We start from the raw sequence: 23,877 nt of genomic DNA on the forward strand, positions 1-23,877 counted from the left end.
TGATGAAAGTTTTAAATCTTTCCGTCTAACGTACTATACAAGAAATTAAAATTTAACACTAACGTTTCTTTTTTTAAGCAATTTTCCTCTATATGCTTAAAAAATGATGAACATAATGAAACGACGCTTTTTTGTTCGAAATTAGCTCGGGTTGTTTCTTTCAATTGTTTTTGATGTTATTCTCAGTCACAGGTTGCTCAATAATTATGGCATACTATGCCTCTTAGAAGTGCGTTATCAATACGCAGTTTCGGTTATTATGATTATAACGATGGCAATAGGCGGTGAACTCAAGACCGTCAAAAATGCACAGTGTTTTGGGGACTGCGCTAATAATGACAGTGTGATCAATTATTTGGAACTAGATTTGATCTACTCCTTTGAAGATCGTAGAAGGATTCTTAGCGTTACTTTTGCGTACGGTAGTAACTAGAAATACATAATCGTTATCGTGCACTAGCAATATTTTGAGCAAACGAATCTAACGAAGCAACGTGAATAATGCTGTAAGGGACGAATATCTGTGGACTTCGCAACAACTTAGTACATTTACATATTGATGCGAGTAAGTCAGCTCTTTGCAATATGCAAAGATATGGTAGCTATTCGCAAAATTTTTCAGATTTGGCAGTGACGTGAATTTTAGAGTACTACACCTCACCTAAATAAAAATGCCAAGTAGTTATGGCTGGACGGCGAAGTAGTAGCGATTTGCGTGTGTGCAATAGTGAGCAAAATATATATTTTGTCCTTACAAACTAAGGCTAGAAAATCAAATACGCTTTAGAAAACGGTAAGCGACGTGCAGTCTGCTTTATATGGAATAAGTATACTGGTGGTTTTACGGCTAAATTTTTAAACAGATGACATGATTAAAGCGCAAAAAAGAAAAGGCATTAAAAGATTTAAGGAAAAAAAACGAACTACATACGATGTAATTAAGTTCTAAGCACAAGATCAACCAAAAGGTTACCATCTTACAGATGCAATTTCACAGTTTCAATTTCAAACGCCTTAAGTGCACCAGTAGCTCGTTCAGGGTCCGTTTTATTGAACGAATTGAATTTGACGTCGTAGAGTGATGACTTCAAGAAGTAGTTCAAAATGGTTAATTCAATGCTCCTTGAAGGCCACTCACTATGGCAGTTTCTTGAACCATCCAACTCACCGTGTGATGAATGAGCAATTTGATGTACCGCATAGCACATATGCTGGTGTTATTGAAACCGGGCGCTGTTTATAGCAAATTAGCAATTTCCACGTCAAGCCACAAAAAATTCGTTAATATCGATATATAATTAGCTGCATTTTGATATAATGCGAACTCTATTCTCATTTTAAAAAAAATAAGCACCGACGACGGAACGCCTCATAAAAATTTTGTAGCTTGGCTACACCAAAGCGTAATTTCTAGGCGCCGTTGAGCTGAAAAAAATATGTCTTCTGGGAAGATGACTCTCAAAGAATCACTACCAGATTACATCGTACAATCAATTATTTCGATAAACAGTTTTGATAACTTCTGAACATAGTTGAAGCGTTCATCTTTCCGCGATACATCTGCAAATTTTACTTAATCCGTCTAACAAAGACTACTTCATATACTCCATGTTGAAAAACACCTCCCATGTAATCCTTCTACAAGAAACTTTTTATTAAAAATAATAGAGATGATAAATATTTTGACTTTTAATCTTCTAGTTTTTGAAGTAGCGGGCTGCCCATCATGTAGCTAACGGTATTTTTTATATGATAGATTCTCCTTAAACTTTCTCAAATACCCATGAATTTTGCTATAATGTAATCCCTGAGGTTTTCCTGTTTTAACACACGCAGTCTTTAGATCGTAACCTAAATCATCCTACTCTCTTTGTCCTATCCCAATTCAATTCCAACCCCAATTCTTTATTTCTACCATCTTAAACGTGGTTTACACTTAATCGGATGCGGACAAATTATCATTTCCATCTAACCTGTCGCAGAAAGATTGTCTTTGTTAATCGTTGTGGAGCCAGCTGGTGCAACTTCGAGTGCACTGTGATCATCTCAATACTCATCACATCTTAACACTATCTTACATATCAGAGTGGAACTTAACGAACTCTAACTACGTAAAAGGTATATAAAATAAAAAATGCTCCTGTCTTTTGTCTCGAATAAATTGTTTATAAGAAAAAAAGGTAAAAGGGTAGGAATAAAGTATCGGAATTTACTAAAGTATATAAAACAACCATTGAAGTGATTTTTGAAAACCTGTAAAGCAAACATGAGAAGTTCCGGAGAAATACAAATTTTCTTGGAAAGATTCTTCTAAGTCGACGGAGAGCGAACCCCGGTGAATATGCGTTCTTTACTGATTGCCACGACATAACTTTTTGGTAGATATCAAATTTAGGATTTTTACTTTAAGGATATGAAAAGGCTCCAATTTCAAAAGTAAAGTTCCCAGTCAGTTCATTTTTAAATAAAGCAAAATATATAATTTTTTTTTTGTATAAAATATTTCTGCTCCCAGTTTTCTTTCACAGGAAATATTTTCAAGGGTCGCTCTTCTGCTTGCTCTCTTTTAGGTGGAATGAGATAATTTTTTGCGAGTTCTTCTTTTTCCTTAGCAAATAATTGCTTTGGTACGATATTTACAATTGTGTATGAATTCATCCTTGATAAATTTATCTTCTATTAGAAAAACTTGTTCAACTGAAAAAAAGAATTAATTAAGTTACGAGCTGATATTACATTTAAACGTTCTGCTTATCAAGCTTTACTAATATGCAATGGAGTGTGAGCGAAAGCTTATCTGAGTGGATAAATGTATTTCTAAATAATTGTGTACAATAGTTGTGTAGTTTTTGCTAACTGTTATTCGCATTTAACATTTGATTTAACATTGAATGAACAAACATTTATTGCTTTCCGATTGAATTATATATGCATATAAAAATAAAGGAAAGTCATGAGTTTTGTAACCTATTACTAGATCTTCTATTTTTATAAGAGTTTTCAAATTTTTCCTTTAAAATACAAATAATAAGAGCTTTATCAAGTTTTTCGCTAAAGTTTTTAATCCTTATTTTAATTCAGTTTATTTATTTATTTTCTAAATATCATAAGCTAATTTATACAGCCAATATACATAAATGAAAATATTAAGTTGGGGAAAAAGAAATCTATTATTTTTTCGGTAGGTGGGTGCACTGATAGATTTCTCGTAAAGTATCGATCAAACAATTTCATATTTATGCTCGTTGGAAAGGTGACATTTCGCAGTAAAAAAAATTGTTTTGCTGTTTTTTGTTTGGTGCATTCAGCTGTGAGTTACAGCTTGTTAAAAATGGAAGTGAACAAAGAGAAAATTCGGTACATTTTATAGTTTTTCTTTGACAAAGGCGAAAATGCAAGCCAGGCGGCTAAAATTGTGAATGGTGTTTATGGTTCCGATATTGTAACAGCCAATTATGTGCAATTTTGGTTTCGTAGATTCCGTTCAGGAATTTTTGATGTTAAAGATACACCTCGCACAGGTAGGCCGGTCGTCGAAAATGTCGATAAAAGCGGAGAAATGATCGAAGTTGACCGGCATGTTAGCAGTCGTAACATCGCCCAGGAGCTAAAAATCGACCATAAAACAGTTTTAAACCATTTACACAAAGCTGGATTCAAAAAGAAGCTCGATGTTTGGGTGCCACACCAATTAACAGAAAAAAACATGATGGATCGAATTTCCATCTGCGAAGCTTTGGCCAAACGGAGTGAGATAGACCCATTTCTTAAACGGATGGTGACTGGAGATGAGAAATGGATCACATACGATAACCCTGTGCGAAAACGATCGTGGTCAAAGAGCGGTGAAGCACCTCAAACGGCCAGGTAGGTTTTGCTATGCATTTGGTGGGACTGGAAGGGGATTATTTATTATGAGTTGCTTCCATATGGCCAAACGCTAAATTCTGATCTCTACTGTCAACAACTGGACCGTTTGAAGATAGCGATTGACCAGAAATGGCCAGAATTGGCCTATAGGAGAGGTGTCGTATTCCACAAGGACAACGCTAGGCCACACACATCTACAGTGACTCGCCAGAAACTTCGGGAGCTTGGTTGGGAAGTTTTTATGCATCCGCCATACAGTCCGGACTTGGCACCAAGCGATTATCATCTTTTTCTTGCATTGCAAAATTTCTTTAATGATAAAAAATTGGAATCTAGGGAGGATTATGAAAATCGACTACTAGAGTTTTTTGCGAATAGAGACCAGGACTTCTATGAGAGAGACATTTTGAAGTTACCTTTAAAATGGCAACAAATCATACAACAAAACGGTGCATATTTGACCCAAATCGGACAATTCGAAGCATGTTAAATAAATTCCTGAAGTTCATATAAAAATAGTGTATTTCTTTTTCCCCAAACTAATATAAATTAATGCAAAAAATAAAGAAAAAAAGAGTTAACAAAAATGGATATATGAAAAGTTAATACACAATCAAACTGGCACACAATGTGTCAAAGAGGCAGATGCTCTCCCAATCTTACTCCTATTGTTAATATGCACAACTAGCCCTATAACTGTGCACAACTGGCAACCAATAAATCAGTTCATGTTTAGAAACTTTCTTTTAAAGGAGATTATCGTATCAAAAAAGTGAAACAGGCATATAAAAGTCGTTCAAGATTTTACATACAATGCGGAATGGCAAAAAAAGATCGTAAAGCCTGCGGCACTGAGAGAGTCTAATTGGAGGATAATGTGTAGAAAAGCGGGATGGAGCGTTTAAAGATAAGCTGACATCTGCCTTTACCAGCTTAAACACAAACAACATTCCTAACATGTGTCTTCTTTTCTCAACCGATTTTCATGGAAAGAGTAAGGATGTAGTCCACTTTCTATACCTACAAATAGAATTTTTTGTCTTATCTAATTTCATTATTGACACTTTTACTGTACTTACTTACACTTTTATTGACACTCGATAACTTTCCATAACGTATTTCCATATAATAATTTTGTGCGGATGTCAATGACTGCTTCAGAACATTTATATCCATTTAGATATAAACCGAAAATGTTAACCGACGTCGGTTAAGCCATTAGCAGAGTACGATTAAGCGAAATCCCGGAAGGATTTGCAATCCTTCAAATCGAAATATAGTTAAAATAGAATTATTTCAGACGGTTCTCAAAAATATTATAAACAAAACATGTCTTGAGCTAAAATTTGTTCTGAAAATATTTCTGTATTATATCAAATATGAGATGAAAGAAGCGAAACGTTAAATATAACTCCACATCTTTGTATTATTATCGGCTGAATGTGCGTACTTAGTGCGCCGATTATTGCCCCTCTACAAATCCATAAAAAATGTTTCCGAAGAAAACTCTACACAATCTATATGTCGGTGCCAAAGTTACGGATCAAGATTTCACGTAATGCTAGTGTCATTTTTTCGCAGATATATCCTTTGGAATACACACACACTGAGTGACCCTTTGAATATTTTTCTTTGATTATTTCATACTGAAGAAATGTACAAAGATTCACAAAAAATGTGTTCGAAGAAAACCTAATATAAATTATACATCGTTGTTAAAGTTATTATTCGCGGGTCATTCCGTATTAGTTTTGTTCTGTAGCAATATCAAGTTAAGTCGTAGTCAAGTTTTTCAATCCCATATTTGACATAGTAGAACAAATTTTTCATTTAAATTTCACTAAATAAACTGTAAACTTAAACTCACGTCCGAAGCAGTGCGAAGGGGCGAAATTTCGTAGAAGTTTAATATTAAGTGTCTTGCACTCTACTGTTTCTTGTTTGTGCCTGGATACATTCGGTAGTATTGACTAATTAATCAATAAAACTCCATTTATTTGCGACCGATCAAAGAAACTTAAGAGTTTGGTGAAGTAAGATAACGTTGGCACGCGAAACAGAATGAATAGAGAAGAAGTTAAGAATAATATAACAATGAGGAAGATTTTTAATTAATTATGATAAACACGATGTAAATTTCATCATTTATGATAAACTAATAAGATCTTCAAATATCGCTTACCGCTTTTCTAATATAAGATACTATCTTTAGACTTAGCGCATTTCAAATTAATTCCCCTGAATTCTTCGCAGCGTCCTTTTTTTGAAGCTTCAAATAAGTCGAGCTCTTCGCGGTAAATATTATTCTTGCTGCTTAATTACTAGGATAGTGTTGCAGATGGACTATGAATAATACAGGGGGCTCTAAGCGCATATGCAGATTAAGTGAATGAGAGTCAACTATAAAACTTAATACCCACGCCTATTTGTGGGAACGAGCTGCGCATAATTTACGAAAAGTTATTTTAAAAACGAATGAAACCATTACGATATAAGCAAAAACCTATGCATTCGAAACGAAAACGTGCGCAGGAGATCAAAAGTCATGATAAATTTATTTTGCCGAATGATAATAGCCACATGTAGCTTTGGAAATATTCATAGCAACAGGTCGGGATGTGCTACTGCGCTAGCTATGTTCCACTGGTATTAATCGCTCGCCTTTTTGAAGATTGCCCGTTAAAATGCTTTGCACGCGAAAGTAAGTTTTGCGAAGCAAGATGGGCAAAATCTAGACGATATCTTTTACCGGTCTCAGAGAATTTATTTGGACATCTGATGCATAGTGATTCATTCTGATTCGCAGGAAAGCAACACATTCAAAACTATCTATTTGGTCAAATTTTCGAATAAGCAAACCTGAACATACGGAAGCAAGTTCTGAATGATAAGCTTTCTTACGACTCTGTCCACGATTCTTTTTTTGCCTGTAATTTTAAGCACAGGACAAGTAACGAGGGAACTCGCTACAGTATAATATACTGCAGTAATTTTTATCCAAAGGTTTCGCTATTGGCCAAACAAGCATCATGTATTAGCATTCCGTAGAAAGCGATTTAAATAAATTCCTATATATTTTGTATAAAAATGTTGCTTGTTTGGTAATTTTGAAAAAAACTTGTATAGAATTGAGGAAAAAATATTTTTTACATCAATTTCCGGTACGGAATAGATTTAGGTGATCCTACCTGAGCACCTCTCAGTGCGGCAAGCGGAATGATTAATCACTAAACAAAACTTGAAACTTGTAAGAATTCATGTTGCAGGAAATTGGAAGTTGAGCAATTTTCATGAGCAGTAATTAAGATACTTAATAGTTAATAGGATACTGTTACGTACAGTGAACAAAACTTGTGCTTAGGAGTTAGATGATGTAATAGAAAAGATGATGTAACGAAAAGAAATGTGCAATTTTCAATACTTTGTTGAAAAGATATGACGAATGCTCTGTAATCCTGAAAAAGCTTGTCTGTGCTGACCATTATGTTTCCTGTTAAGGCGTTTTATTTAACGTTTTATACCGGGGTGTCTAATTTTACGTCAAAGTATTAATTCATTTGTGCATGTATACGTTGCATAACGTTAGGATACACGAGCTGATGTTGACTTTTACATGACAGTAACGAACATTGGGCGTACGCTTGCGTTTTCCTTTCAGATATTAAAATTTTTCAAAGCAAAGGTTTGTCAATTTTTACGCGACCAAAAGCTATTTTTATGTTATTTAATTAACAATTCAGCCACAATCGACATGTAGTATATTGTAGCACTTTCGAAAAAAGACAAAATATAACTGAATACAAATTTATGAGAAACCTTTGCTAGCTAATGAATTATTAATAGATCACAACAAAAAAAACATCTGTCCTTTCGAATTGAAAAATCGAAATATTTTCTATGCGTGGACAAGTTTTTCTTAACAGTCTAACAGTTTAACACGATTTTAAAATAACACGGTTTACCAAGGAAAGCTTATTTTACACGAATTTTTTGCCTTTGCAGGAATCTGGGATTAGAAAAAAATCTTTTCTACTTACAGACTGAATTTTCACTGTACACTAATTTGAATTTTTTTTTTTTTATTGTAATGAAAATAAATTGTTATTGCCTTCTGAGTATGTGATAACGATTTCATCATAACTTTTTTGCTCGGTTTTCCTAGAAAATATTTGCAGATTTTTTTAAGCTGCAGACGATCTTTTAAGAAACGCATCAACAGTGTGGAAAAAAAATTTGGTGTACATTAATGATAAATAATTTAACTCATTCACAGAGATTTAAAGTATGTCTTGAAAGCCCAGTTATTTTTTACAAAAAAGCTTCTTGTACAAGCACGAAATTATGAATCATTTTCTCGCTATGACAATCAATGCATTGGAATAACTTTTTTACACATACAGTAACTTTAAATAGTGACTTCAGTGACTTCACTTGAAGTCAAGTTCTTGAAGTACATAACGAATTGATCTACCAACAGACCTTTTGGATGTCAATCTTGAATATTTAAGAGATTATTTAAGATGTTGAAAAAAATGAAAAAAAGAAACTACAAGACAGCATTGCTTCTTAATATTTACTGGCTTGACTGACTAACTTTGAGTTTGAAATTGAGAATTTCATTATGCGCTTATATATATCTTTTGACGAATGTACTTTGTAGGACAGTGTTTCAGGGAGAAGGAATTATACTACCCTCGCTATAATTACTTGTATGCAAATATTTTGGCATTCATTTGTTAGACATTTTTGATATTCAAATATTTGTATGCTTCACGTTCAAGTTTAAACTTGAAATCAGGAAAAACTTTGAAGTCACCAAATCTCTTGAATGAGGTGGCCGCCATATTATTTCGTACGTCGTGCTCGGTATTTCTCCCACAAACTACGTTGCAAATTTTATAAAAAAAATTTTTTTTCGCAATTGAAGTTTCTATCCGCATACATTTCCGCCAAAGCCCTGTTTGATTGCTTATCATTTGATTGCAGAATAGCAATTTGTGCAAATGAATATGTGTAAACCTAAAGTTTGTCAAATCTCACGCTTGGTAGAGCTGTGTTTTGCTATGTTAGAATTGCGTAAATTACAGTCGCCTTTGAAAAAATCGACAAAAAATTACAATCTTGAAGAGAGCGTCAAAATCAAATCCATCAATGAGAATCATTTTTATCTTGACGACTTAATTAAACGACAAAATTTTCGCGTTTTAAATTCAGAAAATCCAAACGTGGTAGTTGAGCAGCGAATGCGACTTTGGCTGGAGGGATTGACATACCATTCTTCTTCCAGAATGTTGGCCAGTTGGCCAGGTTGACGAAGAAAATTGATGTGATTCTTAAGACACTGCACTGCGAAGTTTTTATGCTTAGAAAAATTATCTGAAAATATTTCGCGAAATTGGTTTTCTCTGCAGGATAAGGGTTTCACAGCAACAGCAAGCACCATTCCATGCACACTACTTTCCATTAGTATTTAAAGTATTTTCTGTGTTCGCCTATTGTCTTCACATTTAAGAGTTTATAAATGTTTGGATGCAACACACATTCTATTAAATTTACATTTTATATTCACTTAATTTTTATATTTAGATTTCATATTTTTCATTTTAATGTATTAATGGCCTTCCAACTATAAATATTAACGCACTTTGCTGCTGTACGTACTTGTCTGTTTGTTCGTTTATGCAGTTCTTTTAGTTACTGCCAACAAGTACTTGTTCTAGTTCAATCCAAAACGTGTTATCTTTTGTTTGTTTGCGTTTCATTTTCGGATGACATCGTTTTTAAAAAATACGATTTGAATATTGTTACAATGAGTCAAAATTTATTTGTATATTATTCTTCAACAATCCTAGTTTAATTTAAAATAATTATAATTTTTAAGCCCCAATAAAGTTTACTTTTATCATCTGCGTTGTGTTTTGATCCCTTTTTGTTTTTTGGTATTTTTTGGTTGCCTCTTTATGACAAGTGCCAAGGAGCAAAACATAAAGTCAAGCTGACTTAGTTTGGATGCAACATTCCATCTAAGCAGACTTTAACGTCAGTTATTTTCTTCTTCTTTTTTTTTTTATACAATAAATAATAATTTTTTTTTTTTTTTTTTTTTTTTTTTTTTTAATAAATTTAGCCAGAGAATAAATTCTAAGACTAAAGTCTTAAAGCACTAGCATCCAGGGCTATCGGCTTTTTATTAAAAATTCTACCGCACTTGAGGTTTGAACCCACGACTATTGAGTTACTGGTCGAGACTCTTGCCTACTCGGCCACTCAGGCGGATGTAAATAATATTATAATGCGCAACTGTCATATACTCACGTGTAATTTCGTGACACCTCTTCTTTCATGGATTAGTTAGACTCTGTATTGTTCATCTAAACAATTTTCTAACGTGTCCTTGGTGGCAATAAGACGTTTTATAAATTCTTAACTTTCGCTCAGCCTTCTTTCTTACCCTGTGCTCTTAGAATATGTAGTTTTAAAATCACAATGATTGTTTAAGGTTTGTTGGAATTATTGACTAAGCCTAGTTATTGTTAAGCCTTCGAATCACTTTTTAAATATTTTGCGCGAGAGGAATCACAGTTCGCCCAAGCAGCCAAATAACAGCAGTAAGAACTTCTATTTGTTTTCATCACACTAAGTTCTAACATCTTTTTTTATTTCATTTCATTGCATTTTTATAAACGATATTTTCACCTTACTCCACTCGTATTCTTGTACTTCTTTGTACCAACTCTATCAACCGTTTAGATTCTTTTCTAATAAAACTTTTCGGTTTTCATAAACGAAAATTTAAAATTTAGTACATTTGAATAACAATTTACTAGTTTCTCGTTCCTGAAAACAGTTTTTGTCATAACGATCAACTATTTTTACAAATTCGAAATGTATGTGTGCAGGTGCTGAACTTGAAAAGGTAATATCAATGGCAAATATACTATAGCTACTAACTGTCAAAGTACGTATTTATTTTTTTATACCCATCACCCATGGATGCGAGTATATATATTTGGTCAAAACGTTTGCAACACCCGGAAGAAAGCTTTAACAAACCCATAACGTACAGTAGTTAAACAAATTAGTTGAGTCGGTTTAGTTGGTTACTGTAATATTTGTTTTTTTTAACATTATGAGAAAATGAGGGTCTCTGGGAGGAGCGGAAAACTCGACGTAAAGTTTTATAAAAGTTTTACCATCCAATAAACGATGGATCAATTATTTACACTCACATTGGTAAGCGTGCTATCCTAAAAAATTGGACGGATGTAATTGACGAACGTGAAAGTAGACGGGCGAGAAATGCTTATGATTGTTTTAACATGCCCGTTACTGCTTACAAAGTTTCGGATTTATTGGAATGGCCACGAGGATGATCCTTAACTTATATATTCATAGCATGTGTGTAGTTGATTTAGTTTTCCCATTCACCGACTTATCTGTTTCATCCGAACGTAGCTTCTTCCTGTGAGTTATTAAAAACAATTAACGAGAGTATCATATAGATTCCGTGCAAAATTATGCGCATCGCCAAGTGCTAACTACCTAAAAGTGTAAGAGAAGAAAAACAGAAGATTCCTATTGCAAGTTTTCTCCAACCATTCATTTAAATTAATTTAGTGCAATATTCGTTTTGATTGGACAACCTATCCGTCTACGATTTGTATACTCACGGAACTCTAGAACAACGAAAGAATTTGAATCGATTTGAGTGTGTCACATTATTCGTCTGTCTAACCGCATGTTACAATAAAAAACGAAAACCGATTTATTTATATTTTTATTTATTTATTGATTTGCTCTGCACATCCGGTAACTCTCCATTCTTTGACCATAAATAAAAAGTAAACCTGCTGTTTCCCCATGTAGATCTCACGCCGCCAAGTAGCGAGAAATTAAGTAATTTGGATCAGCTAGTGTTATATTCTTAGCCTTAGGAGCCTAAAAAGAGGTTAGAATTTGAAAGAAGAAGACAAAGCCAATAATGAATTGAATTTTATCTAAGAAAATAAAATAAAAATGGTAAATATAGACGGGCAAGGTGTAAATGTACTGATATAAATATAGATATAAAGATGTCTGAATGAATGATATTAATGGCCGCTAATTGTAAGGATTAGAAAAGAACAGTGGGAGTATCAAAAAAAAAAAAGAGAGGGTACGAACGGCACGTCTCAGACCACGCAAATAGTCTCTGTAGAAACGTTCGGGTAGCTACCTCATCATTTTGTTTCTTACAATATTTATAACAAGTTGCAAGTCTGCAGTGACAGTTGCTTTAGGAAATCAAAAATTGCTGTTTGTGATGTAACCTGGAAACGCAGATTAATCAGTCGAATTTAAAAATCGTTTGCCCGAGTGTATGTACCTCAATACCGAGTGTATGTACCCAAGTTGGACTATCTCAATTTTTGGCACCGTAGGCCTTCCTAAGCCGCAAAAATGAATAAACAGGCAAATGAATCGCCTTAGAAAGTTGTTTTGTTGTTTCAATAAAGTTCAAATGGGGCCAAAGTGGAATACTGCAACAACAGTCAATAGTGGGCAGAAAACTGAAAACTTGTTCTATTATAGTTACTGCGATATTAATATAATACCAAGCTTATCGAGTGGCTTTTTTTTAAGTTTGAAGCGAGAGATAATACAAAAGCAAATTTCAAAAACTAAATATCCCGGAAACTACGCACTTTTCAATTAAAAACTTTGCAGATATTTTTGCATGACTTAACATGTTTGAAAATATGTGGTCAAAACTACGTAATCATATATTGCGAGCAAAGCACGTTGTCCTTGGGTAAGAGTAAGAAAATCTCTTTTCCTCTTTCTTTTTTTTTAAATGATCTCTCACTGCCCAAATACAGGTTCATTTAGCTCAGTCAGCTAAGAAGCTAAGAAAGTCATACAATGAAATTTATATGTACTCGGTATTTGTTACCCGCTTGGAATACTTAAGCTTACCTATGTGGAGCATTTGTTTGTCATTCCACTTTTTTTTCGTAAAAGCTATTCAGGCAGTCAGCGAGTTCCCTTATGTGAGATTGTTGACGTTTAAGGAGAAATTGTATTTTTTATATCTCAAGATTCTAGTAAACATTAAAAAGGTTTTTTATTATCACAAAGATGCGATGTGAATATGAACATTAATTGACTGAGATAAACTGCAAATTGTGAAGATTTTATTTTAAAAGTCAGATTGTAGTTGACATTAACTTTTAGACACGCAAAAAAAGCTTGATAAGCAAACACATTTTTAATAGCTCGTGATTATTATAATTAATTTCGTGACCTAGCCATGTTCACAATTGTGTTGAACTTTTAGATGAACTAGTTCAATATCTTATCCCGGATATAGTTTGTTTTTCAGGTGAAAGTTTTTTGTCCAACGAGAATTGCAAAGATTCAGATTTAATTTCAGCTAAGGATATGCGCACCAAAATCAAATTTTTCTGTTTTAAGTGTTCTAACGGTAGATAATACGTCGAGAGAGGCGCAAAAAGATATGATAAAATTGAAGTTGCAAGTTATGCTGATCGTGTGTGTGTACGTACCCTTGTAGAGTAGCCGATAGCAATTGCACTTCGATACCGATATTTAAAAGAAAATAAGGTTACCCTTTGATGTAAAAGTAAAACATCGCCAATCTGCTAAAGGGTTCGTTAAATGGATTAATTGTATGCACAATCGGTTTTGTGGGGTAAGCAATCGTTTCTTTAACAATTCCGTTAAATTTTACGCAATATGTTTACGATTTAAGATGTTCAGAAATATCAGCATTTGCGTGATTATTTGAAAATATATTTAAAAATAACATTTTTCTTTAAAATAATTTTTTATAAAATACTTCAACAATTCTGAAAAGTTGCAATGTTTTTTATGTAATACAAATGTTTCAATTTAATATGAGTCAGATGGAAAGAAGTAGAACGTTGTTTGTAAAGCAACTGCTTCATTAATACGTGTAAGTGCAGGGAAGTGTTTTTTACATTCCATGCAAATGGCTTTCTATTTCACACTTGCATACTTCCTGTGATGAAAGTAAATGTTAAGCTGCCCTTAACATCAATCCTTTCACGGTAGTTCATTATGAGACTTACTCATTTGTCGCGTTTGACTTTTCTCTGCTTTGGCTTTCTTCCTTTGCCGATTTGTTTCTTCTTTTCCATAAGGTAGCATATAGCACCTTATATATAAAAGTGCGATTCAAATTTACTTTACACCTTGGACTGCTAACCGGCGGATGTTATTAGGAATCCATTTCAAGGTTAGTAATCACCATTAAAAGATTGATTCCACACGTTTTCTTTTTTACATGTTATACTACAGTTCAGTACTGTAAACAGCTTTGCAGGGAACTCTAGTTGCAACCCCTCTGAAAGGAATAGTCAATATATTATGCAAAATATAGGGACAGTTGCATACGCACGTAAACAGCAAGACCGCAAACCATAGTTGAAGATATAGCCAGATCCACGTTCAAACGGGAACAGTTGGCAGCCTTGTGGCGACAACATGTGATTATTAATTAATTTTTATTTTAAAATTTTAGTTAATGTGCCATATATTTTTAACGTTCACGTAACCATCCTGAAAATCTATAAACTTTTAATTTTTCTTTGAAAAAAGTTTCGAAAACCATTACTTCCATCAATTTGACGTGTAGCTTCATTGTAGATATTAAGTCAAAATTCTCTATGGACACTGTGCTGACGACAAATTTTCGTCATTAAATATGCCTTAAACTCTTATATGTGTTGAGATGCAAAATAGATCCAAATTCGTTATTGTTAATCTGCATTCGGTTAAGTTTTGTGTCAAATTATTATGGTTAATGAATTTTCATCACGAATTATTGAAACTATTAAGGTATTTTCCCCTATTGCTAAGTGACCTTTGTCAAAAATTTCTACAAATTACGTTAAGTTTTCCTATAACGACTTATAAAAATGTAGCGTTATATTGGAAGTGGGGAAGCAAGGGGACCTATCCAAACCATTTCCATTAGCATTCATGCCCGGGTCAAAAGATGTTACTGCCACATATTTCATCAAAGTACCTCGAAAATGTCGATCTGCAGATTGAATAGAAGATGGACAGCCTTCAGGCGGACAGACGGTATAATGAACGGTAAATCTGCCTCAAATCCTTCATGGTATTACAACCGTTCGCACAACTTTAATATACGCTTTACCTTAAGTAGTGCAGGGTAAAATTAAACGTTTTTACTATACAATACGGAGTACTATTACTTAGCGACTTTTGTCGAAAAGTTTTCAAAATTGAAATATTTTCCAAGTACCGCCTTTTCAAAACAACACGTTTTATGGGGAGTGGTCGCAATAATGGACCCAACCACTCTCAATAGTGTTCGTTGCCCTTGACTCGAAGCACGTCAGTGCATCAAATTTCATCAAAAATGCAATGTTTAGATTAAAGAAATATATGCTTGGACAGAGGGGTAGATGTATAAGCGAACAAACGGAGTTTTGTTTCCCTGTTCAGATAATGAAATAATTCTAAATCGATTAGTCTGTTTAGAATGTAATTAGAAGTTCTTCTACTCTTAGCACCGCAACAGCTAACCGCACTCGGTTAAATTAAACAGAAAGTAAGTGAAGCATAAATCTGGATATGTATACATGTATTGGCTAGTAGGAGTAAGTAAATCGGAGATATCTTCTGATTTATATAGAAAACTTTTAATAAGTTTAATATAAATTAGATAAGTTGCAGAGGTAACCTGTCTAAGCATAAAGCAAATGAAATGGTTGGATCCTAAATCGTAAGAATTAAACCAAATCAATAAAAGTTGTGAGAACTACACGAAGAGTTAATACGCATCGTGAGGAATCATATAAACATATGTGAGGTTGTGGCCCTTATTCACGCGGACGAAACATAAGATTTACGGTAGGTGAGAGGTTACCGCGACAGTAACCTGGTTCTAGGTCTCGATTTCAATGAAGCCCTGGAGAATACAAATTTACTTGAGAGAAGAACTCTTCTGAGTTGCCGGTGAATAAATTCGGGCGAAAATTCGTTCCTTACGACTTCAATAATAAGAAATTTCGAAAAACTGTGGGAATAAAGCCACCAAGCTTTGGTTTATTATATGAATACCTCGTAAATCAATTTCGTAAATTTTCAGTTATTGGCCAATTAAGCTTAGATTACCTGTATCTGTTGGTTTTCATTTCTTATAAAATAATGTAGAATGCGGACCGACATATTAAATCATATAATATACGAAGTTCTAAAACAAAATGCACATATAATAAATTTCAAATTTAAAACAAAATTAATTTCTTTTTCCGTGGCTTCCCCTTTTTTTTTGTTTTTGTTTTATTTGTTTGCACCCACATAACACCAAGTGATTTGTCAACCCCCATAAAGTTTCGCAAAAGTTGACAAAGTTGGAGTCTCATGCTCAAATAGGATTAACGCGTCATTGTGTTTTCTCCCCAAGCGTTGTGTGTACATTAATGATGGAGAAATGTTATTTCACAAAGGCAATCAAGGCAATCATATTCGTATGAGAGAGAACTAAGCGCACAGAATCATCAGCAAGTACTTCAAAATAAAAACTCTAATGCTAATTATGTACGGCGATAGCTAGATTTCATTTTCGAATTTTTGACTTCACGTATGCACAATAGCCGCGACAGACATTCCCTCCTATCTAAAGCTAAAGCTTGTGTATTGCGTTCGTATTGGTTTTTCATTGTCGATATTGATTATTCAGACCTGCATATTTAAGAGAAAACATGTGCAAATAGAAAACAAAATAAATTTTAAATCTGTGAAAGGTAAATGAAATAATTTTTCTTCATTATGGTAAAAGTCAGCATTACCTCAATTTGTTGTTTCGTAATTGACCTGCAAGTACCAGTAATAATTACTGGAATGAATTTAGTCAGAAGGACTAGCATAAAGTTTCTCGAGTTAATGTTAAATCGTTTGTGATACTGCTTAGCTGTGCACGTGCACACTTCACTGATCACTTTTCTTGAAGCAACGTGGCTCGTTTATTTCATTCTTTCATTTATATACCCAGGGCGGATGTATCGCTCCTACCAAATATTATACTATGGCAACATTTAGTTTTTTTTTCAATACCTTTTGTAATGCGCAGAAACAAGCTTCAAAACCTCATAAAGCATATAAATTCGTAATGGCCAGTTGCACGTTTTGAATCCGTTTACCCAATTGTATAGTATCTGTGGTAACCATTCCATTGTTTTTTGGTTTGTTTAGTCGAATGAATTTGGCCTCCTATCGATAAGAACACCATATCTAGTAGACTGATGAGTTTGTATTATGTGTTGATCCTTTACGCTTTATCAATGATCGCGATAGTATATGATGATATATGGAAAGATTGATGATACAGAATAGATTGCCAATAGTAGGGTATTAATTAGACAATTGCGTAAAAACTAAAAAAAACAAAATAAATTAATTTTCTTACGTTTCATAAACTTAAGATTGTTTGTTTTCGTTCAGTTGCTTGTAAGTAAACATTTTTATTTGCAATTTATTTTGTTTTCAATTTGCAGCGGTTTTTTCTTATAAAGGGTGCTCTAAACACACAATACTAGCGCAAAGCGTAAGCGATTTTGGGTACGGCTGGCTTGACAAATTTGAGGGGGCGTCTCTGGCCCCTTCTTGTGCATATATACAGCAAAAAGTTTGCAACTTCAAAATGAAACCTAGTTAATGCGATGCCTAATCAATGTCTTATTTTGTCCAAGTATAAAAGAGGTAAATATTTAGGCTTTTAGTTATAACTAAAAATATCAAAGTTTCTCCTTTGCCCTAAATTCATTTTTTATTCAGATTTGTAAAACAATTGCTTTCGTCCTTTTACAATAATCGATATTACTACTTATCCATAATATATATTATGGCGCTTTCTCTCCTATCATGAATGCATGCGTAGCGTTTTTTAAATTTTGGAAATTGAGTGCCCTTTAAGAACTGACTTGACTATGTATTCAGCATACACTTTGTTTGCTTCATTTTCCAATTCCTTTCACTCGTTATCTAATCGAAATTTCAATACACATCGCTTTGGTCGCTAAGCAACAACAATATAGGTTGTAAAGGTTACAAGAAATTAATCGCTTCATATCCTTTCTTTTTTTTTTTTTTCTACAGTGGCCCCATTTGTCTTAGAAAAAAAAAAAAAAATTGAAAGAAAATCAAATTTTCATACTCTTTAAGATGCGGTAGACATGACCGATTTTTTCTTTATCATCTCACATCGAATATGGGCGGATTTATTTACCGCTATATTGTTTGTAGTTTTTGAACAATGAAAAAAATTCCATATTTGCAAGTAGAAACAATTTATCATGTATTGTAGGCGCATCCTGCGATTGAATCAAAGCATTTTCAATCCCATACCGCTTGGAATAACTTCTAATGGTTTTCACAAATTGAAGCCTATTTATTTTTCCGGTCGGGAATATGTTTGTAATTTATTTTGCAAATAGTCCTATCTAAATCGATTCAAAATTTCTTGCTGATCAAGAATACATACACTTTAAAGAGTTTCTGAAACTTCGTCCTAATGCCTTCGAAATGTTTTAACAAACTGCCTTCAAATTTAGAATGTGGCTATGCAAATTTTAAGTCTTGTAATATTGTTCAACATTGAATGAAGAACATTTCGTTCAAAATATTGATTTGTAAATCAGATCGCTTTTACGTAAACTTTTTGGGTTTCCGAAAGTATCTGTGAAAACTTGGTTACAAAATTAAATTAAACTAATCAAAAATGCACATCTCTTTATTAGGGAATGTTATTACAAAACTCAGGCCGAATTAAAAGTTAATCAGTTAAGAATCAAAAAGAGCAGAAGTACAATACATCAATTCAACTAAACTTTTACTTATCGGAATCTTAGCAACATTTTCGATTTACTACATTTTCAAGCCATAAATTATCCACAGTCGGTAAGTCGATGCCTTCTTTCGCCAAATGGGAAAATCGACTTGTAGAACTCGACAAAAATTACATAAGAAAATGTTTCATAATAAAAAAATTATCTATTGAAAGGGTAACATGAGATATAACATGAAGGAAGGTTATATTCAGCTGGTGCCGAACCTTACGTACCCACAACCATTAACTCTTTTAGCGCCCCATGATTTTATTTATGGTCATACAAAAGTCAACGGGATAAGATTTACCTTTCATCTTTTAGTATCAAATTTATGCACCACGCAGTGTCATCGACCACAATTAATTTAAAGTTAACACACTTAGCTTTTCGGGTTTTAGTCTCCAAACCCTTTTATTTAATATTCAAATAGACGATATTTTTAGGCGAAAATTTATCCACCACGTCGTGTTGTGGTAGGCAGATATACATCTTGATGGACCTTGAGGAACGTACAAAACAATTTTAAGCATTCTGTCTTGTTTGCCTTATGGTTAATAAGCGTAGAACCTCAAAGAAACGAAACAAAAGTATTTACTCACTTCCATTTTTGCACATGAATAGTAGAGTTTTTTGTAGAGCAAATTTCGGCCACAATTTTTCACAATTTTTGAGTAACGGAATTGCGTTCAATTTATGCTTCATTGTGAGCTTGTGCTCTAACCTTGTCTACACCCACCTGTGTCCAATGTTTCTACCAAATTTCACTATACACACCACACAGACGCAGAGATGAGCAGACCACTCCAGAATATACATACTATGATCTTTGAATCTTATTTTTGTGTGTTGCAAACAATATGACAAACCCCCAATCGTCCAGTATAAAAACCAATAAAGGCAATAAGTGTAAGTTAACGGTATAGCAGAGCTATTAAAGTAAAACCATTTATAAACGCATCCAACACATCTGTATAAAAAATTTCTGAGTACCAAACAAATTCATCCTCAGGCAAATGGTAAGTGTCAATAGATCGCCGCAAATCAAATGCAGGCATAATATTTGCTTCGATTTTTTCGTCTTCATAATTGTAGTTACATTAGTGTATTTATTTGATTTATTAACCTAAAAAATGTTATTCGATGTAATGTGGATTCTGGAGTCAGTTCATCCTGTTTCACGTATTGTGTTTTCCATTCACATTTCACTGGATTTGCAATTTTCACATGTTTCCGTAACGCGTTATTCCGTCGACATTGCGGGCACTTCGGAATGTTCAATTATGCTGAAATTTTGCTCAGATGCTTACCTACGATGACAATGCAACGTGGCACAGCCAAATTGTCTGTATATTCAAACTGGTAAGATAGATGATTGTCCGTTTAGTAATAACGCCATCAATTTTGAGACGGTTTCTTACGCATTAAAACCTTACCCGCCCCTAGCTTTTATATATAATAACTTAAAAGTGGCTTGAATAAAATTTATTTTCCACCTTTAATTCACTCAAATAAAGCTTTATTTAAAAAAATTTGTTTATGTCATTTATTCCACGTCAAGTAGTAGTTAACACAGTTTTTATTGATTACGTGTAAATAACTATTACTTTTGAATCTATAGCGATTGTTTCATGACTTCTAGTTGATGATGCAGTGGAATTTATTGTTTAGCGAACGCACGCAACACATCCCCCACTAAATATGAATGCGTTTTAGTCATATCTTGCCAATCTTGCATTTCCATAACGTCGGCAATGTGGCTATTGAAAAGAAAAGGGAAATTAAGGAGATTAAAGTCAGCAAAAATATATATTGAAAAAAGAGTTAAACTCCGATAAAGACATTCTACCTTCTTTAATATAAATTATTGTTTTCCTACCCCAAATTTACACATATTTAAACCTAATTCAGCAGTACTACAGTGAGCTTTTTTTAAAACCTAGAAACTGGTCTCGATTGTTTTATTCCTTTCTTACATTCAAACTAACTGCTTGACACTCTCAGCCATCCTAAGTTGTGTGTGTGTTTACCTCTTTAGGAGGTAAAGAACATTTTTGAAATTTAATTTTGAAAAAGAACACGCTTGAACAACATATTACATAATGATTTTTATAAAACATTATATTCAGTAGCGACATTATGATATGTTTACAATGGTAGAATGAGCCACTGGTTAAAAGGGTTGGCAAAAACAGAATGTGTAATTGCTTGTCCAAGCTAAATAGATAGCTCCACTTATTGCAAAGCGAAAATCTGCTACATTTATTTAGTAGGTTTGATCAAGTTTTTGAAAAGAATAGGATTTTCTAAGAAAATGCTGATTCAGTCATACTGAAAATCTTGAAATTAATATCTTTCTGGCTTCATTCATTGCACACCAACGAATTGCTCCTATAAACCCCACACAGTTTCCCATCAATCAACATCGAACCTGCTTTCATTCCACTTTGTCATCGTCACAGCTTAACCGGCTCTCTAAAGCTTTTTCAAAGATTCTTTTCTTAAATATTTTAGAAAGAGTCTTATGCATTCATTAGTTTCCTAGGACATTTTACAACAAAGCACAGAACATTTCGTAAATGATAACTTATTTAGGAACTAACACTTCGTCAGATGAAAATGGGAACACCTTTCTTTAATAAGCTTCTCATACCCAAAACCCTATTTTACTAGTCGTACCACAATTTTAAAGTTAAAAAAATTTTGAAAAGGTATATGTTGTTTCGCTTATTTCTCGCCTGATTCCAATGGTAGCAGAAACTTCGGAAAGGAATACTATGCCATCCAAAAGAATACATTTGGCCATTGGCTTTGTAAGTCCCCATTTCATGAATTCTAAAAAAAGAAACAGTGCTGTGAGTCTCCGCTTACTTTTTAATATAAGCTATGGTATGCGCCTTCAGTTGATCAGCATCATAAACATCGGCTGATATTAGAGTTTCGGCAGCAGTTTTTACAGAAAGCCTAGTACTCATGGCATCTGCACACATTGCTTTAAGGTCTTCCAAAGCGTACTGCGAAAAAATAAAAAGTTTAATATTGAAATAATGAGACGAGGTAAAAAGTTTCATTTGATTACTACACCTTATTAGCAGCTGCAAGCAAATCCAAACTCATTCTATCTAAATTAGGCGCTGTTCCTGTGTACACGAATTTTAACATCTCTTTTAACACGTTATGATCAATATCTTTTATGACGACACGGTTAAGTTTGTTTTCTTCCATTTCGTGCTCAAACATGGCAGCAAAGACTTCACTGCGAGCTTTCAATAAAAATTTACAGGTCAATAAAAAATGTGCAAGATTAAAAAGCACAAAAGAGGAACTCATAACAGCCCGCCCTCTTGACTGCAGTTTAACCGTTATTTGTCGACAGAAGTTGGTTTGTTGGGACAATTTTTTCAGTGATCGAAGGTGACCAACTGCCTAAAAAATATTTTTTTAGTTCTAGTTTTAAATGAATACCGCTGGTGCGAGTTATAATATCGATCTCGACTCTTGCGAGGGTTGTTGCAAGCCAATCACACGCAAATCGAATCTTACTCTTTGCCGATAAATTAAGAAAGTATATGACATGCATTAAATTCTTCTTTTTTTTTGGAAACACAAGTGTTGAAACAATGCGCAATGGATGGAAAAAATTAGCTTAAGAATCAGTTTAGGTTAAGTGGGTTCTTCTCAATTTGCTGACGGAGCAAATAAAATAAAATGTGTTATATAAAGTCCGCTCAGAAAGAATTCATTAGTACTTCTTGTATTTTCTTTTCTACGAAAGCAAACTTCTTGAGGTGACTTTATCAACCTCTATGCATAACTTGATCTAAAATTCATTTTATAACAAAAACTTCATGATTCCAAAAAGAGTTCTACAAATAGCTAAACTCTTTACATTATAAAAAAAATATTATTTAATAAGTATTAAGCGAAATGCGCTCAATTCCAACTTATATTAGAGATTTGAAATTGAAACGCATGAGCAACAGCTTTCTAAGCGCGTTTTAATTTTTTAAACTCCAAAAAGTTAATAATAGAGTTTTTTGCCCACACTTATCTAAACCGAAATTCTCTATAATAAGCAACATTTTCCTTTTGAACTTACCAGCTAATATACTCTTGTGAGCCCTGACTTCAAGGCCACTCGCGACTAATGTAACATCGCTAAATTTCTCATTATTAAGTAGAGTTCCTAGATTTTCGCTCAATTTGCCTCGAATCGCATTACGATGCATTATTTGCGCCTGCTCAGAGATATTAACAATTTCCATCTCGGTAATTTCGCAAAGAATTGTCGTTTCCGCATCCTTTAAAACAAGGGGTCCAATATATTGCTTGATATAACCCTTTTCACAAAGTTGTGCAAACCTGCAACATAAAAAATAACAATTTAAAGAGATATTCTCCTTACTTAAGAACTAAAGAGAAACACTCGTCTTGCCTTGGTTCTTCTATGGTTCGGATTGTTTTCCCTAAATCTAATAGGTCAACTTTTGTCCTGGCGTGAACTGCGGCTTTATTGCTTGAGACTAATGTGATATACATACCCACATAAGTATTTTCATGTTTTATATGAAAGCACCTGTAAATGGAAAAATTTTAAAAAACTTAGTTTATCATTAGGTCTAAAAAATGTTTACGCAATACATTACCATTTTGATTCATCATTGGCACCGGTTGAAAATGTTGGTGACGTCATATAATCTTTCTCATGACCTCTATCCTGCCAAGCACTATAATTTTCTATAGTCCACTTAAATAGCTTTTTCGTCTCCTTTACCTAGAAAAGAAAGCAACTATACTGATGCGAAAGTAATTTTAAAAACGCATATGCAGCTCGTTTTGTTTACCTTTGTACCACCAATAGCATGCACTACGGATGTATTAACTTTCGATAAAGCCGCCGATTGTATATCTTTAGCAGCCATTGTACCGCATAAAACGCACGTTCAAATTTTAGGTCACTTCAAATTGGCAAACCTGATGATGTTTATACAAATATAAAAAAATAATCATTTTTTTTTTTTTGGTTAAAAGGTCGAGAAAAAAAGCCGGAATAGAAACATCTGATGCAATGTTATTGTTTTAGACATTAGCTATTAATATGCACAGTTGAATACGCCCTCAAATAACT

At 33.6% G+C, this 23,877-nt stretch overlaps 1 protein-coding gene across 1 annotated transcript; it reads right to left on the bottom strand.

Moving 5' to 3' along the window:
• Positions 1-20,409: 20,409 nt before the first annotated feature.
• Positions 20,410-23,671, bottom strand: LOC119641454 (protein roadkill-like). Its single transcript, XM_038040144.1, has 6 exons — positions 23,594-23,671; positions 23,396-23,523; positions 22,849-23,111; positions 21,834-22,012; positions 21,621-21,763; positions 20,410-20,509 (listed from the first exon to the last, which is right to left on the bottom strand). The coding sequence occupies exons 1-6, from the start codon at positions 23,669-23,671 to the stop codon at positions 20,410-20,412; spliced, it is 891 nt and encodes a 296-aa protein (XP_037896072.1).
• Between the last annotated feature and the right edge of the window lie 206 nt (positions 23,672-23,877).

This window comes from Glossina fuscipes, unplaced genomic scaffold, assembly GCF_014805625.2.
Source record: "Glossina fuscipes isolate IAEA_lab_2018 unplaced genomic scaffold, Yale_Gfus_2 150, whole genome shotgun sequence".
Classification (NCBI taxonomy): Eukaryota; Metazoa; Arthropoda; class Insecta; order Diptera; family Glossinidae; genus Glossina; species Glossina fuscipes.